Raw genomic sequence first — 19,352 nt, 5'->3', positions numbered from 1 at the left:
GCTGATGTCCACTTTGTGCTGCTGCCTAGACCCAGGCTGGGGCTCCTACTCAGCCTCTGTCCCCCCACCCCACCCCCAGCGCTCGCTCCCCATCCACATGATCCCTCAAGGAATTTGTTCAGTCTCAGCTTGGAGAGGCCTGGAGGGGGGTGTCTCAGGGTGGAAGGGGCCTCTGCTCAGATTGCCCCACTCCAGCCCCACCCTCCATGCTCCCCAAACCCCACAAGCAACACAGGGCTCTGGAGAGAGACCTGCAAAGCCTCATGTCTCTGGCCAGATGCCTCAGAGTGCTGCACGTGTCCCCCCAGGAGTGTCCTAGTCCCACACACACCCCAGGAGCCCCTCAGAGCCTGTGATTTTCACAACCCAACTCCAGCTCATGTGGCCTGCGTGCAGTACGATGTAGAAAGCCTGCATTCCTGCCACGGTTCTGCCACCTACCCCCTGTGCATCCCAGAGGAAAGCTACCTCTCCCTGGTCCTGTTTCCTCAGGAAAATCAAGGTATATTACAGAGTCCAAGCCCCAGGACTCACACACACACACACACACACACACACACACACACAGCTTGCCCAGGCACCAGCCAGGGGCAGGAGCAAACTAGCCTGGCCGTCCCCACACCACAGACAGGCCCAGGGGACTAGACTTCTTGGGCCGATGACTGTAGAGATGGAAGGTGGAGTCTGGGTCTTGGTTTCAGCCACCACATCAGAGCTGCAGCTTTAGGAAGCAAACTCCCCATGGAATTCCCAAGGTCCTGGGGCCAGTCGGGGGGAGGGGAAAGCACTGCCAGACCCAGCATGAGGGGACAGTGCAGTGGGTGAGACACGCTTTTATAGCGCAAAGGCTCCAGGGCTCCCGGAGCGCTTTTTGTGTCTGGGCCGGCAGGCACCAGTGCTGTCTGGCAAGACCGAGTGTTGCACAGTGTGGCCTGGACAGATCTCAGGCCTGGCCTCTGGTCAGCAGACACCCCCTTGGTTCCCAGCCTGTACAGCAAGTCTCCTTGCCCTCCAGGAAGTGTCTCCCAACAGGGCCTATGAAGTTCAAAACCAAGTCCAAATGTTTGGAGATGTGAAATGCCAGATGACATCCAACAGCGCACAGAGCAAAGGTACTTAGGAGGCCCGGCCCAGTGGGGAGGCCCAATGGCCAAGGCCCACCCCACCCCACCTGCCTGACGTGATCATTTGGCAAGTATTTATCCAGCAGGCACCCGGTGCCCAGCATTAGGCTGGAGACTTCAAGGCGCCGTGGTGCAGTCACAGAAGGGGGAAAGGAGGCCACACAGCCCGAATCCACTCCTTTTTATTTTTATTTTTGGTAGGATGGGACTTGAACTCTGGGCCTGGGCGCTGTCCCTGAGCTCTTCAGCTCAAGGCGAGCGCTCTACCACTTGAACCACAATGCCACTTCTGGTTTTTTGGTAGTTAATTGGAGCTAAGAGTCTCAGGGACTTTCCTGCCCCAGCTGGCTTTGAACCTCGATCCTCAGATCTCAGCCTCCTAAGTAACTAGGATTACATGCGTGAGCCACCGAGGCCCAGCTCACTTGCTCTTTTTTATACCTGGGGCAGTGGAAGATAAGGAACAAGCAAGGTTCAAATACTAGCTCACACTTACACTCCTAGCTACTCAGAAGACAGATCTGAGGATGGACAGCCCAGGCAGAAAAGCGTGAGACTCTTATCTCCAATTAACCAGTAAAAAGCCAGAAGTAGTTGAGCATAAAGCAAAAAAGACAAGCAAGAAGATAAGGCCTCAGGCTGGGAAGGTAGCTCAGTGGTAGAGCGCTTGCCTTGCATGCGTGAGTCCCTGGGTTCGATTCCTCAGCACCACATAAGCAGAAAAGCTGGAAGTGGCGCTGTGGCTCAAGTGGTAGAGCGCTAGCCTTGAGCTGAAGAGCTGAGGCTCCATTTCAGGCCCCACAATCCAAAAAAATAAAATAAAAATTGAGGCCTCGAGTTCAAGCCCTAGTAACTGACACAAAATAAAAAAGAAGCTCAGGCAGGGCGCTGGTGGCTGACACCTGTAATCTTAGCTACTCAGGAGGCCGAGATCTGAAGACAGCAATTCAAAGGTCAGGCGAGGCAAGAAAGTCAGTGAGACGCTTATCTCTAACTAACCACCACAAAACCAGAAGCAGCACTGTAGCTCAAAGTGGTAGAGCACTAACCTTGAGCCAAAGAGCTCAGGGACAGCACCCAAGCTTTGAGTTCAAGCCCCATAACCAACAAAAATAAATAAATGAAGCTCAAGTTGAGGTGACGCACCTTGCAAGAGACTCAGATGGACTTGGCCCACGGAAGTGGCTCCTGTCCCCAGTGGGTGTGGGTGGTGGGTCTGGCGATGAGAAGGGGTCGCCCTGTTGCTCTGGGGCTGGGATAGAGGCTTGAAGGGGAAGGAGGAGAGAGGGATGGCAGCAGTTGAGAAGTAAGTGCCCAGATCCAGAAATCCCACTGGGAGCAGAGAGTTCCAGGGTGGGGGAGGGGGTCTCTACTCCCACTCCCCCCAGAATCCTCAACTGTCAGGCCCTCGCTAGGAGCCCACCAGCTGTAGGCATGCTGCACTTACCAGGTAGGCACTGATGACGACTGACCCACACCTGTACCTCCTGCAGACTAGGGCCTCCCCCAGAAATAGGGCTTCTGTTCCCGTCAGACTGAGTAAGTACCCTCTGAGGATTGAGGCTGGAACTCTCATCAGACTAAGTGTGCCCTGGAGACCACAGCCCAGCCTCTACCTCACACTATTCGGGAAAGAATAGGCCAATGAAGGTCAGAGGAGCTGGTAAGTCAGGGAAGGGCTGGAGCTGAGAAGATACCTTGGATTTGTCTGCTCAGGCTGGCTTCAAACCGGGATCCTCGGATCTCAGCCTCCTGATGAGCTAGGATTACACAAAGCCACCAGCACCCACCCGGCTCCTACTTCATTTTTTATTATTGATTATTATTCCACTGTAGGCAGACTCCACTGTTTGTCTACTCTTCATCTGATGGTCATTTGAGTTTCCCCCCTGTTTTATGGCTATTGGAAATAATACTACTACGAACATTTGCATGTAAGTTTTATTTATTATTTTTTATTTTTGTCGGTCGTGGGGCCTGAACTCTAGGCCTGGCCGCTGTCCCTCAGCTCACAGCTCAAGGCTAGCACTCTTCCACTTGAGCCACAGCGCCACTTCCGGCTTTTTCTGCTTATGTGGTGCTGAGGAATCAAACCCATCAAACCCAGGGCCTCATGCATGCAAGGCAAGCACTCTACCACTGAGCCACCTTCCCCATCCCTGCATGTAAGTTTTAGTGTGGATATATATTTGCGTGTCTCTCGGACATTTACTAGTGAAATTGCTGTGTCAACTGGTAACCCTCTGTTTCGCCATTTGAGAAACTTCCAGACTGTTTTCCCGATGGTTATCTCATTTTTATTCCATTTCCCTGCTTCCTCACCAACACTTTTTTTTTTAATCTGTTTTTATTACAGCCATCCTAGTGAGGGTGAAGTTGTATTTCACTGTGGTCTTGACTTGCATCTCCCCAGTATCTAGTGGTATTGAGCTTTCTCTCAGGTGTTTAGTAGCTATTTGGGTTTTCGTCATGGTGGTTTGGTTTATTCATGTGTGCCAATACTAGGGCTTGAACTCAAGCCTGTGCACTAGCCTGTAGCTTTTTTGCTCATGGCTGACACTCTACCACTTGAGTCCTATGCCTTCACTTACAGTTTTTTGCTAGTTAGAGATGAAAGTCTCACAGACTTTCCTGCCTGGGCTAGCTTCGAACTACAATCCTCAGTCCTCTGTCTCCTGAGCAGCTAGGGTTTCAGGCGTGAGCCTCTGTTTTGATTAAGTTGCTTGTCTCTTGGTTGCTGAGCAGAGCCCATTTTTATGGACAAGGGAATGGTGTCTGCCATAAATGAGAGTCGACTCCAGGCCAGTGGGGTAGGCCAACACAGCAACGCCCAAAACCACAGGAACCAGAGCTTTGAGGTGCTACAAGCAACCTGTCTGAGAAACGGGGAGCTGTTTGAGGACCCCTTCTTCCCTGCAGAGCCCAGTTCTATTGGCTTCAAGGACCTGGGCCCCCAATCCAAACATGTGCAGAACATCAGTTGGCAGCGGCCCAAGGTGAGTACTGGACAAGGGAGGGGGGCGGTTAATATAATCTCCAGCCCACCACTCCAGCCTAGCTTTGAACGAGGCTCCACCTCTACCATGAGAACTGGGAGTGGAACTGAACATGCCCAGCCGGCCCTGCACCTCCCCTCCCCTCCCCTCATCTCTTCCCCCAGAACTTGAGGGAGGGCCCCAGCTGGGAGAGGGGCATCCCGGCTCCCTGACATCTTCATTTCTTCACTGCAGGAAATCACAAGCAACCCCCAATTCATCCTGAATGGGCTGACTCCCACAGACATTTGCCAAGGGGTCCTTGGTGAGTCTTAAAAGAGCAAGGGGTTGGTCGCCATTGGGGCATCAGAAGGTGGGGTAGTGCCAAGGTATCTTTTTGGTTTGTTCCAAAGAGGGAAGCAAGGACCTTAGGCGAGAGTCCTCCCAGACTCCCTTGAACTAAACTCGTGGCTGTGATGTGTGACTCACGCATTTGATGGCGGCGGCCCTAGCACAGCGAGCTCCCCTCCCCAGGCCGCGGTCCTTCCTGCCTCCCTCGGTCTCCTTCCCCATGCTTAGCAAGAGGCCACTGGTGCTGGGGAGACCGCACAGGGCCAGGCTCCTGCTCCTTCAGGGCTTGGACTTGGGGGTCACCCCCACATGGAGATGCTCAAGGGGAGCCCCACTTACCTTACAGGAGACTGCTGGCTGCTGGCCGCCATTGGCTCCCTTGCCACGTGCCCCAAGCTGCTGTACCGTGTGGTGCCCAAAGGCCAGAGCTTCAAGAAAAACTATGCCGGGATCTTCCATTTTCAGGTGAAGTGTGAGTGTGTGTGTGTGAGTGTGTGTGTGTGTGTGTGTGTGTGTGTGTGTGTGTGTGTGTGTGTGTGTGTGTGTGTGTGTGTGTGTGTGTGTGTGTCTGACTCCGGGAGACAGAGACTCCTGCCTGCTGAGACCCGCCTTGCCTCCCACAGATCTGGCAGTTTGGGCAGTGGGTGGACGTGGTGGTGGATGACCGGCTGCCCACCAAGAACTACAAGCTGGTGTTCGTGCACTCATCCCAGCGCTCGGAGTTCTGGAGCGCCCTGCTGGAGAAGGCATATGCCAAGTGAGTGCCTGGAGCTGGGACGGGGCCCTGAGGCATCAAGAGAGGCAAAAGGGTGCCAGAGCTTCCCTCCCTTCCCTCCCCCCCCACTCCAGAGCTTCCCTCCCTTCCCTCCCCCCCCACTCCAGAGCTTCCCTCCCTTCCTTCCCCCCCCTCCGACTCCAGAGCTTCCCTCCCTTCCTTCTCCCCCCGCCAGGCTCCCACCTCCTCCCCCAGATCCTAGCAGTTCCTTCTTTGCACCCCCAGACTGAACGGGTCTTATGAAGCATTGTCTGGGGGCAGCACAACTGAAGGCTTTGAGGACTTCACGGGAGGTGTGGCCCAGAGGCTCCAGCTCCAGAGCCCGCCTCAGAACCTGCTGAGGCTCCTGCGGAAGGCCATTGAGCGATCTTCCCTCATGGGCTGCTCCATTGAGGTACGCCACTCCTAGGTCTGCCTCTGGGCCTTTGCACCTACTGAGACTTACCTGGAAGACTCACCTCCCCCCCCCCCCCCCCCCCGCCATCTTCATCTAGCTCTTGCCATTCCCATTTCCATCCAGCTGCCTCTTTCTCAGACCCGCCTCCCAATCGCCAGTGGTTGTCTCCATTTGGTATATGGATTATTTTGTTTTGATTTTCTCCTCTACTTTTATTGAGACCTGAATTTTTTTTGGGTGGAGGGAGGGAGGTTGGTTATAGGGGTTTGAACTCAGAGTCTGGACCCTGTCCCTGAGCTTTTTTGCTCAAGGCTAGTGCTCTACCACTTTGAGCCATAATGCTACATTCAGTTTTCTGATGGTTAGATGGAAATAAAAGTCTCAGGGACTTTCCTGCATGAGCTTTGAACCACAACCCTCAGATCTCAGCCTCCTGAGTGACTAGGATTACACATGTGAGCCATCGGTGCCCAGCTGACCTGAAATCTTTTGCTTTTCTCTGACTTTATTCATAGCCTATCTTCTTCAGATAGACAAGAGACGGTTCCATAAGTCTAGTGACCTTATTTACCCTGGACAAAGCCCAGATGCAAGAGGCTGCCACAAATACTGGTTCAAGTAAATAAACAGGGAATGCCACCCTACCACCAAGCATTGCAGGGATGTAATCACTGCAATCATTGATTACAGACAAATGAAGACAAGTGTCCCCATATACCATGTATACAAATGCTTACAACTTTACCCCCTCACAGTAAAAATAGCCAACAATCTAGATGTCCTTCAGCAGATGAATGGTTAAACAAACGATGGTAATCATAACACACCATGGAATACTACTGAAAAGGACAAAAGGAATAACAATTGAGAGAGACCTGCAATAATCAGGACAGATCCCAAGACTGAAACAGAATGCAAGAAGCCATCCTCAAAAGACTTCCCACTCATGCTTCTCCATTTATGTGATCTTGAAACAACAAAATAATAGAGAGGGGAAACACATGAGTGATTGTCTGGGGCTAGGACAGTAGAGTAGTTGAGAAGAGGGACACATGGTTATAAAAGGATCAAATGGCAAACGATCCATTGTAGCCCTTGACTGTGGTGGTGAAAACTACACATGTAGGGCTGAGAAGGTGACTCAGTGGTAGAGCGCTTGCCTTGCATGCATGAGGCCCTGGGTTCGATTCCTCAGCACCACATAAGCAAAAAGAAAAAAGCCAGAAGTGGCGCTGTGGCTCAAGTGGTAGAGCGCTAGCCTTGAGCTGAAGAGCTGAGGGACAGCGCCCAGGCCCAGAGTTCAGGCCCCACGACCAGACCCAAAAGAAAAACAAAAAAAGAAAAAGAAAACTACACATGTAGGCTGAGCACAGTGCTTTGTGCCTGTAATGCCAGCTACTTGGGAGGCATAGGCAGGAAAACAGTTTCAAGGGTAGATATCAAGATCTCATCTGGGAATGTGGCTTAGAGGTAGAGTACTTGCCTTATGAAGCCCTGGGTTCAATTCCTCATAAACAAAAAAACTGGAAGTGGCGCTGTGGCTCAAGTGGTAGAGCACTAGCCTTGAGCACAGAGAGGCTCAAGGACAGTGCCCAGCTGAGTTCAAGCTCCAGGACCAGCAAAAAAAAAAAAAAAAAAAGCTCATCTCAGCCAATAAAAACAGTGTGAACTGGGCACCAATGGCTCTCACCTGTAATCCTAACTATTCAGGAGGCTAAGATCTGAGGATTGCAGTTCAAAGCTAGCTGGGTAGGAAGTCTGTGAGTCTCTTATCTCCAATTAACCACCAGAAAACCAGAAGTGGCACTGTGGCTCAAGTGGTAGCGTGCTTGCCTTGAGCTGAAGAGCTGAGGGACAGCACCCAGGCCCAGAGTTCAAGACCCACGGCCAACCAAAAAAAAACAACTGGGTGTGGTGGTGAACATCTGTGATCCCCCCCTATTCAAAAGATAAATAGGAGCCAGGCGCCATTGGCTCACGCCTGTAATCCTAGTTACTAGGGAGGCTGAGATCTGAGGATCACAGTTCAAAGCCAGCCTGAGCAGGAAAGTCTGTGACAGACTCTAATCTCTAATGAACCACCAAAAAGCCAGAAGCAGAGTTGTGGCTCCAATGGTAAAGGGCTAGCCTTGAGTGAGAAAGTTCAGGGACAGCGTCCAGGCCCTGATTTCAAGTCTCCCAGGACTGACAAACAACCCAGAGTTCTCAGCCTGGTTGGGGAGCCCAGGCCTGACCATGAGTGCTGTTCCTCCCTCTCTGTCCCGCAGGTCAGCAGTAACAGTGACTTGGAGTCCATGACAGAGAACATGCTGGTGAGAGGACACGCCTACGCGGTGACCGGCATGGAGGACGTGAGCACTGGCCCCTCCCCAGACCGCCTGGAGAAGGAGGAGGAGAGTAGGGTCTCCCCCTCCCTGAGCCTCCTTTCCTGACTCCCCCAGGTCCTCTACAGAGGCAAGATACAAACTCTGATCCGGGTCCAGAATCCCTGGGGCCGAATCGAGTGGAATGGAGCCTGGAGTGACAAGTAGATCCCCTGAGCTGGGGGCGGGGGGGGGGGGGTGGGACACAGCACAGCCCATGAATGAGGCTCTGTCGGGGCTGGGGCTGGTCTTACCCGGGACTTCAGGAGATGGCCATTGGGGAACCAGGGCATCCTTTGGGGAAAGAGGAGATACGCTGGCTGTGCCCCTCCTTCAGCACTCTCTGTCTGTCTGTCTCTCTCTCTGAAGTGCCAGGGAGTGGGAAGAAATTGATCCCGTGATCCAGTTACAACTGATGCATAAGAAAGAAGATGGGGAATTCTGGTCAGTGAGATGTTGGGTTTTGGGGGGAGGGAGTGCGATGACCATGATCACCTCCTCGGCCACCCTCCAGGCTGTGCGCCTCTGGCTGGGGAACAGGGTGGGCTGACAGGCGGGGCCTGCCCGTCCCCCTGCAGGATGTCCTACCAGGATTTCCAGAGAAACTTCACCCAACTGGAGATCTGCAACCTCACCCCCGACGCGCTCTCCGGGGACTCCAAGAGCTACTGGCACACTGCCCACTATGAGGGCAGCTGGCGGAAGGGCAGCACAGCGGGGGGCTGCAGGAACAACCCCAGTGGGTGATGGCATGCGGGCAGGAAGGGAGGGAGGGGCAGGGGGCTCCCCCTACACACAGGGGGTGAAGGTCCCAGGATCAGGGCCCATGAGGACAGGCCATTCCCTGTGAAGGGGACAAACAGACCCGTGCTGGGCCAGCTTTGTTCTTCCAGTAGAGCCCAGGCCAAGCCCAGCCCAGCCTTCCCTACCTGCTTCCTCCACAGGTACCTTCTGGACCAACCCCCAGTTCAGGATCTACCTCCAGGAGGATGACCACCAGGAGAAAGAGGACAAGGCGGTCTGCACCTGCCTGGTGGCCCTCATGCAGAAGACCTGGCGGCGTGCACGCCCCCAGGGAGCGCAGCTGCTGACCATTGGCTTTGTCATCTTCCCGGTGGGCCCCCAGCCTCCCTCATCCCTTTATTATTTTATTTTATTTTGCCAGTCGTGGGGCCTGAACTCTGGGCCTGGGCGCTGTCCCTCAGCTCTTCAGCTCAAGGCGAGCACTCTACCACTTGAGCCACAGTGCCACTTATGGCTTTTTTCTGCTTATGTGGTGCTGAGGAATTGAACCCAGGGCCTCATGCATGCAAGGCAAGCGCTCTACCACTGAGCCCCCTTCCCAGCCCCCTCCCTGATCCCTTTAAGACTTACCTTCCTAGCTGGGCACTGGTAGCTCACACCTGTAACCCTAACTACTCAGGAGGAGACTGAGGTCTGAGGATTGTCTGAAGGCAGCCTGAGAGGAAAGTTCTAAAGATGCTTCCTCTGGCTGCGAGTGTGGGCTTAGTGGTAGAGTGCTTGCCTAGCACACAGGAAGCCCTGGGTTTGATTGCTCAGTACCACTTACACAGAAAAGGCTGGTAAGGGCATTGTGGCTCAAATAGTAGAGTGCTAGCCCTAAGCAAAAGAAGTTCAGGGACAGTGCCCAGGCCCTGAGTTCAAGCCCCAGGACTGGCAAAAAAAAAAAAAAAAAAGACTCTACCTCTAATCAACTACCAAAAAGTGGGAAGTGGAGCTGTGCCTCAGATGATAGAGCATTCGCCTTGAGAGAAGCTACGAGATGGCTCCAAGCCACGAGCTCAAGCCCCAGTGCTGGCACCAAGAAACAACAACAGGGGCTGGGAAGGTGGCTCAGTGGTAGAGTGCTTGCCCCTCTTGCATGAGGCCCTGGGTTCGATTCCTCAGCACCACATAAGCAGAAAAAAGCCGGAAGTGGCACTGTGGCTCAAGTGGTAGAACGTTGGCCTTGAGCTGAAGAGCTGAGGGACAGCGCCCAGGCCCAGAGTTCAGGCCCCACGACCGGACCCAAAAACAAAAACAACAACAACAACAACAACAAAATCCCACACAACAACAAAGAACACAACCAGTAACTCATCTTCCCCAGGTGCTCAGCCCTCTGTGTCAGTGCTTTCTTAGGCCCAGGCCTGCTGAATGCTCACACTCTCCCTATACCCCACCCCTGGCCCCCTAGTACTGGGACTTGAACTAAAGGCCTTGAGCTCTTAGCTTTTTTGCTCAAGGCTAGAGCTCTGCCAGTTGAGCCATGCCTCCACTTCCAGCTTTTTGCTAGTGACTAGGATATGAATCTCACAGACTTTTGTGCCAACGTTAGCTTCAAACCAAGATCCTCAGATCTTCTGAGTAGCCAGGATTCCAGATGTGAGCCACTGCACCCAGTTTGGGATCCTAGTTTCCATGTTTAACCTGTAGAGATAAAAATATTCCTTGAGGGGCTGGGAAGGTGACTCAGTGGTAGAGTGCTTGCCTTGCATGCATGAGGCCCTGGGTTCGATTCCTCAGCACCACATAAACAGAAAAAGCCGGATGTGGCGCTGTGGCTCAAGCGGTAGAGAGCTCGCCTTGAGCTGAAGAGCTGAGGGACAGCCCCAGGCACAGAGTTCAGGTCGACCGGCAAAAAAAAAAAAAAAAAAAAATTCCTTGACAGGGGAAGGGGAAAAACAAGTCATTTAAATAAGGATACAGGCGGACCCGTTGCAACAATGAGAAGTACAAGTTGTCATGTTGAAAACGAACTTTACAACTTTGGTGGGAGGAGGAAGGCTGGGGGGGGGAGGCTGGGAAGGGATGGGAAGGGGAAACAAAGGAGGAGGCTACAATGCTTGATAAGAAATGTACTCATTATCTTGCCCATGTAATTGTAACCCCTCTGTACAGTATTTTCACAATAAAAAATTAAAAAAGGAGGAGGCAACAATGCTCAATAGGAAGTATAATCAGGACCTTGCTCATGTAACTGTAACCCCTATAACAAGGATTTTTAAAATAAAAAAATACAAAAAAAGAAAAAAAAATTCCTTGACAAAACTTTCTGCAAACTGTAACTGTACTTTGCTCTCTGAAGTCTACAGCTATTTAATGTTATCAGAGTCTACACCCCACCTTTCAAACACCCCAGAACACAAATACACACACATACATGTACAAGCACAAAAATGCACATGTGTGCACACAGACACAGACACACACTAGCACACACACTGTGTACACCTGCCCCAGCTTCTGCAAACCTGAGACCTCCCTACCACCCTGCATGACTGACCATTCTCTCTCCTCTTCCCAGGTCCCAAAGGAGGTACAGAGGACTTCCCCCCTGCCTGGCACTGACCCCTCCCTGGCTGCAAGTGACTGACAAGGGGTGGGACTTGGGGGAGAAAAAAAAGACACTTTGAGAGGGGTTGGACTTGGCTCAAGGGGTAGTTAGCGAGCAAAAGCATCACATTCGGAGTTTGAGTACTGCTTCTGCCCCCCTCAAAAAAAAGGTGGGGCACTGGGAGTGTGACTTAGTGGTAGAGTGCTTGCCTAGCATGCATGAAGCCCTGGGTTCGATTCCTCAGTACCACATACGCAGAAGAAGCCGGAAGTGGTGCTGTGGCTCAAGTGGTAGAGTGCTAGCAAAAACAGCTCAGGGACAGTGCCCAGACTCAAGAGTTCAAGACTCAAGCCTAGCAAAAATTCAAAAACAAAAGCTGACAACAACAACCCCCCACCCCCACCCCGGGAAGCACTGGACTCAGCCCCATTGGGAGTCGGGGAAGGAAAAGACCACACCGGGGAGGTGGGTCAGTTGGGTGGCAGGGGTCCCAGACAGGTCGGTGGGTGGTGTCACCACCATTCCTCAGCAGGCCGCTCCCCTGGGGGAACCCTCTCTCCCCATCCCCACCTCGCCCCGCCCCAGCCCTGTACCCATCTCTAGGACACATGCAGTTTCAGAACATCCAGGATAGCCACTTGAAGAAAGAATTCTTCCAGAAGCATCCCGAGAACAGCATGTCTGAGATATTCACCAACTCCAGGGAGGTGAGCAAACAGTTCCGGCTGCCTCCGGGCGAGTACATCATCGTGCCTTCCACCTACGAGCCCCACCAGGATGCCGACTTCCTGCTCCGGGTGTTCACGGAGAAACACAACGAGTCCTGGTGAGTCAAGGCTGACCTCTCCATGCCCAGGTCCTCTGCCTGGGGGCCCGAGGGGGACAAGCTCAGCAAGCTGTCCTCCCGTCCTCCTGCACTTCTCCACATGCAGGGAAACGGAGGCAGGGGAGGCCAAGGCCCAGTTAGTAGCAAAATCAGAACCAGAAACTCCTAGACACCAGGTGCTGGTGGCTCATGTCTGTAATCATAGCTTCTAGCGAGGAGGCTGAGATCTGAGGAGAGCTGTTCAAAGCCAGCCTAGGTAACAAAGTCAGTGAGAATCTTAGCTCCAGCAAAAAGCTGGAAGTGGAGCTGTGGCTCAAAGTGGCACCAGCCTGAGTGAAAAAGACAGGAGGCACAAGGCCCTGAGTTCCAACTCCATTCTCTCTGTCTCTCTCTGTCTCTGTCTCTGTCTCTGTCTGTCTCTGTCTCTGTCTCTGTCTCTGTCTCTGTCTCTCTCTCTCTCTCTCTCTCTCTCTCTCTCTCTCTCTCTCTCTCTCTCTCTCACACACACACACACACACACACACACACACACATAAACACCTACCTAGTGCCTAAGGAACAGATGACCAGAAACAGCCCAAGAGCTTGTGAGGCAAATGGGGACTTACCAATCAAAGAAGCTCAAGTGGTAGAGTGCAACCTTGAGAGAAAAAGCAGAAGGATATTATTGTCTGGCCCTTAAGTTCAAGACCCAGTAGTGGGCTGGGAAGGTGGCTCAGTGGTAGAGTGCTTGCCTTGCATGCATGAGGTCCTGGGTTCAGCACCACATAAGCAGAAAAAGCCAGAAGTGGCGCTGTGGCTCAAGTGATAGCGCACTAGCCTTGAGCTGAAGAGCTGAGCTGACAAAAAAAAAAAAAAAAAAGACCTCGTAGTACTGACACACACAAAAAGAATGAATGGGAAAAATGAAAGAAAGAAAAAAGGGAGAGAGAGAGGGAGGGAGGGAGGGAGGGAGGGAGGAAGGAAGGAAGGAAGGAAGGAAGGAAGGAAGGAGGGAAGGGAAAAAGGAAAAACAAAAAAAGTGGTGGAGTATTAAGCCTGAGCACAAGAGCTCAGAGACAGAACCCAGGCCCTGAGTTCAAGCCCCACAAAAGAAAGAGAGGGGGCTGGGAATGGGGCTTAGAGGTAGAGTGCTTGTCTAGCATGTATGAAGCCCTGGGTGCCATTCCTCAGTACCACACACACAGAGTTAGAGTGCTAGCCTTGAGCAAAAGAAGTTCAGGGACAGTGCCTAGGCCAGGCCCTGAGTTCAAGCCCCAGGACTGGCAAAAAAAAAAAAAGAGAGGGAGGGAAGGGAAAGGGAAAGGGAAAGAGAGAAGAAAAGAAAGGGAAAGGAAGGCCTAGAACAGAGATGCTATGAAGCTGTTCCATACTGTCCCTGCCCTCCCCCTCATCACCCCCAAAGCACCCATCCCCCAAACCTTCCACACTTGTAAGCCTCCCCTCCCTTCGTCACAGGGAACTGGATGAAGTCAACTACGTAGAGCAGCTCCATGAGGTAGTAGAGACCGGGAGCAGGGAGGTTGGGAGGAAATGGGGTGGGGATGGAGATGGGTTTTTGGACTTGGTCCCCTTTCCCATACCCTGCACCCCAGGAGATGCTCTTTGACAAGGACTTGGATCCGGACATCATTCAGTTGTTTAACATAGTGGCAGGCGAGGTGAGAGAGGATTGTGGGCTGAGGCTGAAGGGTGGTGGTGGCTTCTGGCTGAAGGGGCTGGAGCAAGGGCTTATGGTCCTTCTTCATAGGACAACGAAATAGACATGTATGAGCTACATAACCTGCTCAGCAAACTGCTGGACAGACGTGAGTGCTCCCTCCCCACCCCCCCACAGCCTTCTCCGGTGGATCTAGCCCCTTTTTGACAGACACTCCATTCATCATGTGTCTTTTCCCCACCCCTTCCTTCCTTCACAGTCAACTCCTTCAGGACCCATACCTTTGGCTTGGATGCTTGTCGCCGTATGATCAACCTCTTGGATGTATCTTCCGGTCCAGTGCTTTCCCCACCCCCCAGCCTGACCCGGATATCACCACTTCTCTCACCAGCCATCTCCCCCGGGTGGGTCCCTCTTGAACTTCCCTGCTCCAGGTCGCCTCTGCTATCCTTGACCCCTTCCCAGAAAGATAATTCAGGCAAGCTGGGGTTTCTGGAGTTCAAGATCCTGTGGAAAAAGCTCAAGAAATGGACGGTAAAGGGCACCCACAAGCCATGTGTGGGAATGAGAAAAGGGGGTCCTAGAGAGGTGCAGACTAGCAAGGATGGCGCTCGATCTGCAGCCCCTGACTTGGAATGGGTCTGTGGGTGGATGGCCCCTTGGGAGGAGGCCTGCAGAAAGCCCTGGGTGTGGCAGCAGAGGGTCCCCTGCCAGGCTTGAAGCCCTGCTGGGGCTGGCTCTGGGGGCTCAGGGGCAGGTGAGTGGGAGGGAACCGCTGTTGTGAGTGAACCAGCCCTGCTGAACCGTGTGGCCTCAGGACATCTTCCTAGAATGTGATGTGGACCACTCCGGCACCCTGAACTCCTACGAGATGCGCTCGGCCATCGAGAAAGCAGGTGGCCAGAGGGCAGGAGAGGGTTTGGGGCCAGGCTGGGGGAAGGCAATGCCCAGAGGCCTGGACTCAGACTCTCCTGGCTCCTCTGTTCCCCAGGCATTAAGGTTAACAACAAGGTGACTCAGGTGCTGGTGGCTAGGTATGCAGATGACAACATGACTGTGGACTTTGACTGCTTCATCAACTGCTTCTTGAGGCTGAAGGCTATGTTCAGTGAGTTCAGTGAGACTTCTGCCCCTTCTCAGGGATGCTGGCCCTTTCCACCACACGCGTGTGCACACACACACACACACACACACACACACACACACACACACACACACACACACACACACACACACACACACACACACACACACACACACACCCTAAGGAGGAGTGCTGACCCAGAGGCACTCACCCATATAGGGCACACTGCACACTGGGCTGGAGTAGTTCAGACCCCTGGGGCTGAGCCTCCATTGCTGGGGAGCCAGTGAGGATAATGTGGATAATGTGGACATGGGGTGCACACCCATAATCCCAGGATTGGGAGGCTGAGGCAGAAGGCTGGTGAGTTTGAGGCCAGCTTAGGCTATATAGGGAGTTCTTGCCTCAAACTTTAAAAAAAAAAAAAAAAAAAAAAAAAAAAAGGATCCTGTTTCAGGACTGAGATACAAAGTAAACGAGTTAAGTCTATAGAAAGTGCTCAGAACCAGAGCTCTGAACCCCTCTTTCCGGCCTCCTCCCCAAACCAGCATTCTTTCTGACCACGGACTCCAAGAACACAGGCTATATTCAGCTGGACCTGCAGCAGGTTGATGGGGAAGGGTGGGGAGGAGGGAGAAGCGGGAGGGGCCGCGCGCCTCTCAAAGATGGCCCCGCCCCAGGGACGGCCCCGCCCCAGGGATGGTCCCTTCTCACCCGTGGCCCCGTCCCGAAGGTGGCCCCGCCCCAGGGACGGCCCCGCCCCAGGGATGGTCCCTTCTCACCCGTGGCCCCGTCCCGAAGGTGGCCCCGCCCCAGGGACGGCCCCGCCCCAGGGATGGTCCCTTCTCACCCGTGGCCCCGCCCCGAAGGTGGCTCCGCCCCAGACCCCCTCACTGGTGACTCCGCCCACTCCGGCCCGCCACCCGCCCGTCCGCCCCCTCCTTCCTCTCGCGCAGTGGCTGCTGGTAACCATGTGGGGGTAGGCGCTGCCCCGGCCCGGCGCTCTCCCGCCCGCCTTCCGCCCAGGCCCGCGGTGCCTCGCCCCTCCGGGCCGCCCCGCAGTCTGCTGGTGGATGGGACCACGAGGCGGCGTCCGGGCCCCAGATACCACTTTCCCGACCCGGAGGGACCGTGTTTTCCCTCCAGCCCCCTGCACTCTCTGAGAGTGCTTTGCCTTGTGTTGCTTACCAGAAATGAAGTGACTGTTCTCTCCCGCGTTGGTCTGGCTGGGAAGGGCAGGGGTCGTCGTCCACTTTGCTGAGCAGCCCCCTCCCCCGTCGCTCTCCCGTGGACGTGCCGCTGGCCGCCCAGCTCTGGGGAGGACTGGCGGGGGTGCAGATCACTTTCTGGGCACCCCCCTCCCGCGACGCTGGCGGTTCCGCCTGTCCCGGTCACTCGGGGGCGCTGCTGGCCTTGTGCAGAGTCTGGCTGTGGGTCAGGACGGGCGCAGCGAACCGAAAGATGGAGCGGGGCGAGGGAGGGGCTGCCCCTACGGCCTGCCACCGAGGTCTGCACCCCGCTGGCACGCCTGGGGGCCACACGACCCGGAGTCTCCTCTCTGATCACAAACTGGAGTCCCCAGGAGGGTCTCAAAGTCAAATCCTGACACCTGCAGCCGGTAGCCATACCCTTAGAGGGCTCTGCCGAGGGTAAGGATGGGGTAACGAGCCCCTGGGGCCTCTTCTCAGTGGTACAGGAGTTTGGACTCAGGGCCTCTGCCATTTGAGCAAGTCTCCAGCAGAATGGGCCCTCCATCCACCAATTCTTAACCTTGGAGTGTGTGCCAGATGAGCCCCACCTTACCCCCAGCCCCGCCTCCTGCCTTAGTAAAAACCCAGACCCAGGGCCCTTCTCTCCCGGACCTCTCCACGCTGCCCGTCTGGCCTCTGGCAAGGACATTGGGCGAGGAAGCAGACACAGCACACTGGGCCCCATTTCCCTTAGATGAGTCCTTCCCAACTCCCCTTTCTCTAGGTGTAACTCCAGTTTCTGGAGAGGCTGTTCCAGCCTCCCCTTCCCTCCACCCCCCCCCCCCCCCCCCCCGCCCCGGCCTGGCAGAGGGGGTTGCTGGGATTCCCCCCCTGGCTCCCTCCCGCCCATCTTTCTGTCTTTCTAATTTCAAAGGCCTAATCTAGTCAGCCTGGGTAGAAAGCCGCCCCCTCCCTCACGTGACTGCCCTCCCACCTCTGCCTCTCTGGGTTCCTTTCCCCTGTCTGAGTCTCTTCTTCTTCGTGCCCAGATCTTTTTCTTTTCTTTCTTTTTTCTTATCCAGTCTGGCTTCTAACCACGATCCTCAGATCTCAGCCTCCTGAGTAGCTAGGATGACAGGCGTGAGCCACCAGCACCGAGTCCCCACTCCATCTCTTGAATCTTGCCCACCAGGTCCTGGTTTCCTTCCTCAGTACTGACTTAGCTCCTCCCTCCTCCATGTAAGTTTTTGATCAGCCTACTCAGAGGCAGAAAGAAAATACCAAACATACACAGGGCTAGTTGCTCATGCCTGTAATCCTAGCTACTCAGGAAGCTGAGATCTGAGAATCCTGGTTCAAAGCCAGTCCCACAGGACAGGAAAGTAGTCTGTGAGACTCTTATCTCCAATAAACCACCAGAAAACCAAAAGTGGCTCTGTGGCTCAAGTGGTAGAATGCCCGCCCTGAGCTGAAGAGCTCAGGGACAGTGCCCAGGCCCAGGCCTCAAAACCTAAAAAAAAAAGAAAAGAAAATACCAAATACTATAGGAATCACATTGAATTCCTAGATTAATTTGGTGAACAAACATGTTTACACCATTTTATCATATACTTTTCCTGGAACATCCACCCAGGTATGTAGGTCTTCTCTCCCTGTCTCCCGGCTGCTCCCCCCACCCCCCAGCGGGGGATGATAAAGTGTTTGCTTTTTCCCTTTAGGGTCTTGCTCCATTTTTGAAATTCCTTTTCTGGGGGCGTTTGGTTTGTGTGGCTCTCACTACCCACATGCAGTATGTGCAGTATGCCCTTCCTGTACCCTCCTCCAGCCTGTTGTTCTGGGAACAGCTGTCCGGGAGCAACAGCTGACAGTCAGATCGAGGCATGGCCCAAGGGTGTAGGGTTTACACCTCATCCTGTCTAGGGTGGGTGACAACTGTTTCGGTGGGGACAATGGCTTGCATTCTCTACAGCCTCCTCTCCAGGGCAGAGCAGCTGCCTCATGGCTAGAGCAGGACTCCACCTGTCAGCTCTGGACAATGTCCCTAGCCACGTTATCTCATGTTTCACAAACACCTACAGTATGTTGCCATCTTGCCTTGTGTTCACTGCCTGAAACTGTGGGGGGGAGGGGGAGGTAGGTGTGACTCTCCAGAACGTTTCTGGAGGGGCTCAAAGGATCTAGAGAATGGACCAGAAGAAGACCTCAGGGCCAAGGCCACATAGGGAAAGCGAGGTGTGAGAACCACCAGCCAGCCATTCAGGAATAAAGGCGGTATTGATACGTGTTTAAAAGTGTCCCAGCATTGTTTGCTTTTCTCTTTCTCCACAGGGCGGGGACAGGGACATAAAGCAATGAAGTGCCTCCTACCTTGCTCACAGGAGCCTAGGAACCCAACAAGGCACATCTCCAGGAAAGACACTAATCCTGGGGGGAAATATGTGATAACTCCTTTAGCCATAGAAATGCTTGTCAAATAAAAATATTTACCTGGGCTGGGAAGGTGGCTCAGTGGTAGAGCGCTTGCCTTGCATGCCTGAGGCCCTGGGTTGGATTCCTCAGCACCACAGCACCACATAAGCAAAAAGAAAAAAGCCGGAAGTGGCGCTGTGGCTCAAGTGGTAGAGTGCTAGCCTTGAGCTGAAGAGCTGAGGGACAGTGCCCAGGCCCAGAGTTCAGGCCCCACAACCAGACCTCCCCCCAAAAAAAAAATTTACCTTAAAGAAGGAACTTGTCTCAGAAAGAGCATTTGTAAAGCCCTGTGTGTGTGTGTGTGTGTGTGTGTGTGTGTGTGTGTGTGTGTGTGCGTGTGTGTGTGTGTGTGTGTGTGTGTGTGTGTGTGTGTGTGTGTGTCCACATATCCATGCACATACACCAGGGCTGGAACTCAAGGCCTCATATTTAAATGCTCTACTACTTGACCCACAACTCCACTAACTTTTTATTTATTTATTTATTTATTTGCTGGTTAATTGGGCAATAAGAGTCCCTTGGAGCCAGGCGCTGGTGGCTCACGTCTATAATCCTAGCTACTCAGGAGGCTGAGATCTGAGGATCACGGTTCAAAGCCAGCCCGGGCAGGAAAGTCTGTGAGACTCCTATCTCCAATAAACCACTAGAAAACCAGAAGTGACACTGTAGCTCAAGTGGTAGAGCGCTCGCCATTAGCTGAAGAGCGCAGGGACAGTGCCCAATCCCAGAGTTCAAGCCCCACAACCGACCACAGGGAAAAAAAAAAAAGTCTCTTGGATATGTCTGCCCAGGTTGGCTTGG

General features: G+C 53.7%; 1 protein-coding gene across 1 annotated transcript; it reads left to right on the top strand.

Annotated features, from left to right (window-relative positions):
- The first annotated feature begins 2,521 nt into the window (after window positions 1–2,521).
- On the top strand, window positions 2,522–16,104 carry Capn11 (calpain 11). The gene is made up of 22 exons (XM_070023641.1): window positions 2,522–2,574; window positions 3,870–4,120; window positions 4,355–4,424; window positions 4,797–4,915; window positions 5,074–5,207; window positions 5,451–5,619; window positions 7,890–7,973; window positions 8,064–8,149; window positions 8,355–8,429; window positions 8,564–8,724; window positions 8,930–9,099; window positions 11,293–11,304; window positions 11,937–12,148; window positions 13,607–13,646; window positions 13,744–13,809; window positions 13,899–13,956; window positions 14,068–14,132; window positions 14,274–14,342; window positions 14,626–14,704; window positions 14,800–14,916; window positions 15,441–15,499; window positions 15,849–16,104. The coding sequence occupies exons 1-22, from the start codon at window positions 2,559–2,561 to the stop codon at window positions 15,873–15,875; spliced, it is 2,139 nt and encodes a 712-aa protein (XP_069879742.1). The 5' UTR covers window positions 2,522–2,558; the 3' UTR covers window positions 15,876–16,104.
- Window positions 16,105–19,352: the final 3,248 nt, after the last annotated feature.

Source organism: Dipodomys merriami, unplaced genomic scaffold (genome assembly GCF_024711535.1).
Source record: "Dipodomys merriami isolate MVZ:Mamm:240054 unplaced genomic scaffold, mDipMer1.0.p SCAF_16, whole genome shotgun sequence".
Classification (NCBI taxonomy): domain Eukaryota; kingdom Metazoa; phylum Chordata; class Mammalia; order Rodentia; family Heteromyidae; genus Dipodomys; species Dipodomys merriami.
This window is presented reverse-complemented; position numbering and strand designations above follow the sequence as displayed.

Coding starts and splice junctions, on each gene's coding strand:
- Capn11 (XM_070023641.1), top strand. Junction 14,133..14,273: donor GTATGATCAACCTCTTGGAT/GTATCTTCCGGT, acceptor ACCCCTTCCCAG/AAAGATAATTCAGGCAAGCT. Junction 14,705..14,799: donor CTCGGCCATCGAGAAAGCAG/GTGGCCAGAGGG, acceptor TCTGTTCCCCAG/GCATTAAGGTTAACAACAAG.